A 7,935-nucleotide genomic window follows, 5' to 3' on the forward strand; every position below is an offset into this window, starting at 1 on the left:
CGGAGTCCAGCAGGGACCGGGCCAAGTCGCGCACCTTCTTGTTGTCGTCCAGCAGGGCCCGGGCCAGCGGCACCACCTCCTGCTCCGTCAGCAGGTCCATCTTCCCCAGGGCCTCCCAGGCGGCCAGCCTCATCCTCACCTGGGGAGAAGAAGCGGGACCGCCAGCCTGGCCCAGGTGCCCCCCGCGGCTGGAGCACCCCCGCTGGCCCGGAGTCGAGCCAGCCCCTGCCAGGGCAAGGGGTGCACCCGCACAGCCTCCCTCCCAGAGTTAACCCCCGGATGCGTCCTGAGAAGCCAACCGGCCCTTGGCCTGCCCAGCCAGGTCCCTCTGCCCCCCAGGCTGCCTGCCAGGAGCCCGATCCAGGCCAGGCTGTGCCAGCACAGGTCACTGCAGCAAAGACGGGCACCCAGAGACGCTTGGCATCCCCTCCCCCGAGTTCCTGGAAGGGGCCACCCACCGCTGGCCTGCTGGGCTGCCCATGCGCATTCGGCACCCGCATTTCTGGAAGAGAATCTGGGGGAACCCTCGCGGCTCCCCGGGCGATGGGAGCTCAGCCAGCAAAGCCACGTGGGCCCCCTTTCCCGCCCGCCTCCACCCGTGTGGACTTTCCTCCTCCCCGGCCCTCTCCCCGCAGACATCCAGCCGCGGCCCCTGGCACGGGGGCTGCCAGTTCGCCTGCACAGCAAAGCCCGGGGACCCCGCCAGGGCCCGGCCACGTCCCCGCTGGAGCGGCAGCCCCTGCGGTGTCCCCCGGTGCCGCCCCCCGCTGGGGCTGCTCGCGGGCCGACCTCCTTGTGGGTGGTGTCCAGGATGAGGCGGTCGAAGGCCCGCTCCTGGACCGCGCTGGGCAGCGCGTAGGCCTCGGCGAGCTGGACGAGGGCCGAGGTGCAGAGCACGTAGCTGGAGTACGGCACGTCGTCCATCAGGCTCAGCAGCGCCTCCACGACGCTGGGCAGGGTGGTGTCGCTGGGCTTGTGCCGCAGCCACGGCTTCGCCACCAGGTCGGACAGCAGGTCGCCCCGGCGGGGCCCTTCCGCCGAGGACGTCCCGTGCCGCATCTTGTGCGCCTTCTTCTTGCGGGCCTTCTCGGCGGCCTCCGAGGTGTCCCCCTCTGGCAGCTGGATTTTGATCACCCTCCGCTTCGGCAAGGGGTCCCTGCTCTGCAGCAGCGAGCACCGCAGGGCCTCGGGCGTCCCCTTTGGGAACAGCCGGGCCCGGACCACGGAGTTGGGGACGTAGCCGTCGGGGGCGATGGGCCAGGAGCGCCCGGGCTGGAAGGGGATCCTGCGCAGCAGCGGGACGTCAGTCAGGGGCGGGAGGCCGCGGTAGGGCGGTGGCGCCAGGGGCGGTGCAGCGGGCTTCTTCTCCGGGGGCCGGTGCTGCTGGATGAGCTCGTACTCCAGGGCGAACTCCGGGTGCACCTCTTTGGTGGCCGGTTCCTCCCCGTAGAAGTCTGGGCCGGGCAGGCGGCTCGCGTCCTTGCCGAAGAGCTCCGCCACCCTGGCCACGCCCTTCTCCAGCACCACCTCCTTGTGGTTGGCGATGGGCTCCAGCCGCTCGTACTTCTTCGCCAGCTTGCCCACTTGCCGGTACCTTTGGAGAAGAAGGACCCACGTCCTACAGGGCTCCCCCGCCGAGCGTCCGCGGAAGCCCAGGCCCCCGCACTGTGCCGCGCCCCCCGTCCCACAGGCACGGGCCGGGCTCCTGCGAAGGGCCCCGCAGCGCAACCCCACTGTGCTTGATGGCTCAGGCGGGACAGACGCTGGGGCCATGGGCAGGGGCCGCTCGGTGCCAGGCACGCCCCGTGGTCCAGCAGCGTGGCGGGAGGCCATCGCGGCCGAGGGATGCGGGACGGGCCCGGGACGGGAGCACGCAGCCGGCCGGCTCTTGCCCTGAGGCAGCCCGGCCTCCCACCTGGCGCCCAAGCGCCCGCACCGCCTGCGCGTCCGCCTGGCGGCTGCTGCGACAGCTCCAGCCACAGGTCAGGAAGGGGCGCGAGGAGCCCCCGTGGGAAGTGAGGGGTGCCCCCTCGCCGTGGCTTCCCTTGCGCACCTCCTGCCCCTCCCCGCGCCTCCCGGCGCAACTCACTTGGGCACAAAGACGATGTCAAAGGAGAGGAGGAAGCGCGACACGAAGGGCAGCGGGAGCTCCACCGCGTCGTCTCGCACGCGCTGGGCCAGCAGCGTGCCGAGCTGCTTGCTGGGGAGGTACGTCACGCACGAGATGAAGAAGATGTTCATGTTGCAGCCCACGACCAGGTCGCCGCGCTGGTTGGCGAAGCAGACGCGGCTGAACTTGAGGCTCGTGTCGAACTCCACCAGCAGCTGCCCCAGGATGTCCCAGATGCGCACAGAGCCATCCGAGCCGCCGGTCACCAGCATGCCCAGCGGGTGGCAGTAGTCGAAGGAGGTGATGCTGGTGGGGTGCAGCGTCGCCGTCTCCTTCCAGAAGGGGTTCTTCTTGCCGGGGACCAGGGCCCCGTGGCGCCACAGCCGGACCCGGTTCTGCTCCGTCAGGACACAGATGTAGCCGGGGATGAGCAGGAGGCGGTGGATCCGGCAGTTGGTGCTGGCGATGGCCACGAGGGGGACCACCTCGAGGAGGCGGTTCTTCTTCAGGACGACGTTGGAGAGGATGATGTATTCGTCGAGGCCGTAAGAGCACAGGTAGGAGGACTCCCACGTGTGGGGCGACGGGCTCCCCGCCGCCGAGATGCTGCTGAGCGCCACCACGTTGCCGTCGTGCAGCTTGCGGCTGCCCATACGGTACAGCTGCTGGGTGACCGTGCGCACCCTCCCACTCTTGAAGCCGCTGAAGATGAAGCTGGAGGTGCGGCCCTCCAGGTCCAGGCGGCTGTAGGCCAGGCAGAGCACCTTGTCCTCCACGCTGTCCGCAGCGCGCAGGATGTACTTGACCGGGCAGGGGTTCTTGGACGTGTCCAGGGCGTAGATGTCGGTGGTGCCCATCGTCACCAGCAGCTCCTCCCGGTCCGGGTCGTAAACGGTGTCCAGGGCCTTTTCCAGCAACTGGAAGGGCCAGGTGATGAACAGCATTTCCCCAGTGATGGGAGAGAGGAACCGGACGACGCCGTCCTCCGTGGTGGCCAGGATGCGGGCTCTCTCGGGCCCACACTGCACCCGCACCAGGCCCTTCAGCATCGATTTGGTCCTGTTGAAGAGCTGGTAGAAGTTGTTCACCGTGCGGATGGTGAAGGTGAACTGGGTGCGGAGGAAGAAGGTCTGCTCGGTGATGAACTGCATCTGGAAGACCTCCTCGCCGATGTCCACGCGCCGGAGCAACTCGCAGGTCGTCACGTTCCACTCCTTCAGCAGGCCGTCCAGCGAGGCCGTCATGAGGGTGTGCACCGGGATCCGGCTGATGATGCTGGTGATGGCACTCAGGTGGGCCTTGAACTGGCTGACCTGCCCCCCCGTGCCGAAGTTCCACACCTTGACATCCCCGGCGAGGTCTCCAGTGTAGAGGAAGCTCTGGGACCAGTTGGCCGAGCAGCACGTGAGGGACACACCCTGGCTCACCTGGAAAGCACGGATCAGGGCCCTGCTGTGGGAGTCATACACGCGGATGACGTTCTCGCACAGGGCCAGCAGCACCTTCTGCTCCTGCTCGAGGCTCAGGGCGTGCACGAACTCCCCGCTGGCGATGGGCACCTCCTGCGCCACCCCCATGGACAGGCCCTCCTCCGTGGCCAAGGACCAGAAGATGACCGTGCCGATGGCGCCGGTCACCAGCTCGCCGGTGGCCGGGTTGAAGCACATGCTGGTGATCGAATAGGGTGAGCGGCTGTCCAGGAGCAGCTTGAAGTCCCGGGTGTGGTCCGCGAAGAAGCGGAAGTGGACGTCGTCGCAGTAGGCCACGAAGAGGTGCAGGCGGGGGGCGTGGGTGATGGCGAGCACCATGGGGTCCTCATCTATGGCGTAGACTTTCTCTGTCACCGGCGGCTCCTCCTCCTCCCGGTACACCCAGGCACGCACCTGCAGGGGAGAGGGGACCCCCGCATGACGGGCCCGCAAGGTTTTGCCCTCCGGAGCCGGCGGGAATGCTCCCCTGCCTGGCCAGCGAGCCGCGCCCCAGGGGTTCTGTTTCCTCGCTTGGTATTTCTTGGTTTGCTCACATATCTGCCCCAGCCCTTCGATCCCAGGGCCCCCACAGAGGGTGCATAGATGCTGCAGTACAGCAGAAAGCCCTGGAATCAGGCAGGCGGGCGAGAGGCCGGCTCGGGGGCTCCCGCCGTGGCTGCTGGCCCCCCACCCTCCCCATCCTGCACTGAGAAGCGGGGGAAGAGCCCACTCAAGGAAGGGGCCTTCACCTCATCCCTGGTGCCGGGTCCCTGGGTGAGGAGTGGCAGAAGACCGAGGCCCCGGGGTGCTAGGACTTCGCCTTGCCCTGGGAGTGGGGCTGGCTGGCGTGTGGGGCCCTTGGAGTGGGGAGGCCCTGCCTCGGCTGATCGCCTCCCCCCGGGCCGGGGAGGGAAGGCCGCGCAGCGGCCACGGTGGCCTGGTGCAGCCTCCGCGTCGCCAGACCGGAGGGGCCTTTCGCGCAGCCCGGCAGCCTGGCTCCCCCTGCCGTTCTGGGCCGGAGGGGGCGAGTCGCGGCCCCGGGCCAAGGAGACGGCGGTTGGAGCCTCCGCTGCGGGCCAGCCCCCACCTTGCTTCCCTTGGCCCTCCTCCAGCTGAAGGACGCGAAGTAGTGCTCCACGTCGCTCGTGTAGAAGCAGATGATCGGCATGCAGTTGGGGAAGCAGCTCTCCCGGAAGACGATGCTGGGCCTGTCGCTCAGCCGGATGTGGGAGCCCTCGCTCGGCTCCGGCAGGCCCTGCCCAGAGAGGAGGAGGGCAGGCGAGTAGGGGGAGCCGCAGCCCAGGTATGCCCCGTGCGTGCGGCACAGCTCCTCCTCGGAAGGCGCCCTGAAGGCCCGGAGGAAGGGCCTGGCGCGAGGCGCTCGAACCCTGCGGCCTCCGGAGGAGACCTGCCCCGTGCGGTCGCTGCCGTGTGCACAGAATGTCTCCAGGGCACCGGTGCCTCGGCCTTTCCCCACCACTTCATTCTTTTTTTTTAACCAGCCAAGATCTATGAAAGCAGAACAGGGGAGATCGGCTGCCCAGTGGCTGGAAGCACTGCCTGGGTGCGCCCACTGGCTCCCTCCCCAGCCATCTTGCAACATGCGCGGGCGCACAGCCCTGCCCCACCCCAGGGGAAACCGTGGCTCGGCTCACGTGGCGCCCGGCCCCTTTACCCGCTGGAGTTCTAGCTTGTCCTGAAGTTGGTATTTGAGCTCCTTCCACTGCGGCACGATGCAGACCGGCCCCTTCAACATGACGCCGCCTGGAGGGTGCCCTGGGCTCCGCTGCTGCGGGGGGCCAGCCTAGTGCAGGGGGCACGTGTGCCAGGGCGCCTCCGGGGCTGCCTGGGAGAGGGACAGACGGGCCCTGAGCTGGCGCGGGGCGGAGCCTTGTGCTCGGCCCTCTGGGCCTCGGGGGTGGCGGGGGACTGCCCTTCCCCAGGAGCCAGAGACACTCGCTGTTGGCGTGCCCCCATTGTGGGGGTGCTGCGAGCACGCCCCACATGGAGCCTCGTCTGGCGGAAACACGCCTGCCGCCGCAGCCAGCCCGGAGCACGGGGGCCTCTGCGGCAGGAGGGGCCGTTGGCCTTGCGCCGCGCCACTGCCGGGGGAGCGGTCGGCCACCTGCCCAGCGTGGCCTGCGGAGAGGCCGTGGCTCTGTGGGCCCTCAGCCAGGAGGGGGCCTCTGCCAGCCCCTAGGGTCCAGGGCTGCCCTCACTGAGCAGGGCCCCCTCCCAGTGCCTCCGGAGAGTGCCGAGCTGTCCCCCCGGCCCTCCTGAATGGGGAAGCGCATGCCGGGTCTCGGCCGGCCAGCCCCAGGCCCAGCCCCTGCCCCCGGCTCAAAGGAGGCTCGGGGGACCGGGAGGCTGCGGGGTGGCTGTGAGGGAGCGCGGCTCCAGCGGGTCCCGTCTGGGCAGCGGTCGCCAGGGCCGACGCGTGGTCAGGACACGAAGGAAGGTGGGATTACCGGTTGGGATCCCTGGAATCCTGCGGGAAGGGCGGCAGTGTGACATCACAGCCTTCCAGCCAACAGGCAGCGAGCAGCCAGGGCCCGGCGGAGGGTCCTCTGGGCGACGTCAGGGGGGCCAAAGTGCGCGTCGGAGGCGGAGCTGGACGGAAGGGTGTCCAGGGAGGGAAATCGCCCCTTCTGCCTGGGCTGCGTGAGGCTGCCTGCTTGCCTTCTGCAGAACATGGGAAAATCAACGGACCTTTTAATGGGATAGCAGGGTAAACGCGGAGATGACATGCAAGCGGCTTGGTTGTGCATCCCAAAATGGGATCCCAAAATGGGATCCTAAAATGGGATCCCAAATGGGATCCCAAAATTCAACAAGCCTGAAAAGAATGGAAAGTTTTAGGGTTCTTTTCAAACGGTAAATCTATCACTTCAGCAGGAGCCCTTCCTTGCTCTATTCATGTTTTTGTTTTGAGAGCTCATGGGAATGTCTGTTTTGGTTTGCGTCTGTACACAATATTTAGTTTCAAATAAGCTTTAAAAGTTGCAGTACATAAAGCTACAATTCTAAGCACTCTTCCTAGGAGAAAAGCGCCACTGCCTAGAGGGAGGATTACTTCTGAGTAAACATGCACAGGATCACGCTTGCGGAGTGCAAGCAAAGAAATGTGCGTCCACTGCGTGTTTTTGCCAGACTTTTAAAAATGGGATGTTTTCAGGCTGGGGAATGGGATGGGGTGCGGTGGGAAAGGCTCCCCTGAGCCGCGGTGATCCGCCTTCCCTCAGGATGCCCCGAATCCACTGGGTGCTCCTGCCTGTGGGTGTTGTGAGCACGGCCGGTCATGTAGACGTCTGCAGAGGAGTCCAAGACTGGCCTTCGCTCTTCTCAGGCCCCGGGAAGCACGAGGCTTAACTCACACCCTAGACGTTCTTAGTGTGATCCTTTAACACTGTTTAGAGAGGTGCGTGTGTGGTGTGCATTGGTGCAGTCTGTTCGTCCGTCCGTCTCTGTGCAGTTTCACTGCCATGTCTAATCTGGTAAGGCTTTTGCACTCTGCAGGCTGCCCAGAGAGCTCTGGCTATTGGGCCTCGGGGAGGAGTTAGCCCCGCAAAACCCAATGCCGGAATCGGCCCCTTGTCACAGATAAATCAGAAGCCCCCCCCCCCCGCTCCCCTTGCATTTGCATCCAAATCGCAATTCCGTGATTTGACCGTAATGAGCATCTTTCTCCATAAGGAGACACTCGCCTTTAGGGCTATAGGGTACAGCCAGGCATTAATAATGGAAGAGGCTTGCATTATTGATGCCTCGTTACGCAACCGGTGTTTGCCGCTCATCCCCTCCGCCTCATTAAGGGGCTGCTCGTTCAGCAAGAGTGCAGCATCACCCAGCCGAGCCCAGCGCCAGCCTGCGGCTCGGCCCGGCTGGGCTGGGCGCGACCGTCGTCCCGCTGACCAGCACCGCGGCCGGGCAGAGCCCTTCATCTTCAGGGAAGGGCCCGAAGCGGCGCTATGCCTGGTGTGGGGAAACGTGTGGGCGGAGGAAGTGTGGGGGGAGGCTCGGTGTGGGCTGCCCCACGGAGCTCCTGCTCGGGGTCCGTGCAGCCAGGAACCGGAGGCTCCTGCAGGAGGGCTCGTGACCCCATCTCTGCCCGGACGTGCCGAGAGCTCGGATCCGGAGCACCGGAGTGTGGGGCTGGCCTCCTGCTCCCGAGCAGCCCAGCAACCCGAGCTCTTCCCCGCTTTGGCACCAGCTGCCGGATCACCAACTCACTCGGCTCTTCCTGCCCACAGATGAGGCGGCTCCCTGGTGCTGCCATGGCAACCGGAGGGACGGACCACCTTCTCCATCCCAGGATGCAGGGAGGTGGGAGGCTTCCCCAACCCCTTTTCTAGCCCC

At 66.6% G+C, this 7,935-nt stretch overlaps 2 protein-coding genes across 4 annotated transcripts in view; one reads left to right on the forward strand and one right to left on the reverse strand.

Moving 5' to 3' along the window:
* Positions 1 to 5,335, reverse strand: part of MAP3K10 (mitogen-activated protein kinase kinase kinase 10) — a 19,923-nt gene extending 14,588 nt beyond the window's left edge. Inside the window, exons 1-5 of the mRNA XM_044425414.1 lie at positions 5,255 to 5,335; positions 4,667 to 4,834; positions 2,090 to 3,993; positions 790 to 1,594; positions 18 to 139 (exon numbers count right to left, since the gene is read on the reverse strand). Of these exons, the coding sequence (XP_044281349.1) occupies positions 18 to 139; positions 790 to 1,594; positions 2,090 to 3,993; positions 4,667 to 4,834; positions 5,255 to 5,335 (3,080 nt within the window). The remainder of the gene's footprint in view (positions 1 to 17; positions 140 to 789; positions 1,595 to 2,089; positions 3,994 to 4,666; positions 4,835 to 5,254) is intronic.
* The window catches only part of SIPA1L3 (signal induced proliferation associated 1 like 3), a 35,132-nt gene continuing 32,062 nt past the window's right edge, over positions 4,866 to 7,935 (forward strand). Inside the window, exon 1 of one of the 3 annotated variants that reach the window (XM_044425406.1) lies at positions 4,866 to 4,882. The gene's annotated coding sequence lies outside the window, so the exon portion shown is untranslated. The remainder of the gene's footprint in view (positions 4,883 to 7,935) is intronic. The other 2 variants (XM_044425403.1, XM_044425405.1) reach the window with 2 other exon arrangements.

The sequence above is a fragment of the Varanus komodoensis genome, unplaced genomic scaffold (assembly GCF_004798865.1).
Source record: "Varanus komodoensis strain SLA01 unplaced genomic scaffold, ASM479886v1 scaffold153, whole genome shotgun sequence".
NCBI lineage: Eukaryota > Metazoa > Chordata > Lepidosauria > Squamata > Varanidae > Varanus > Varanus komodoensis.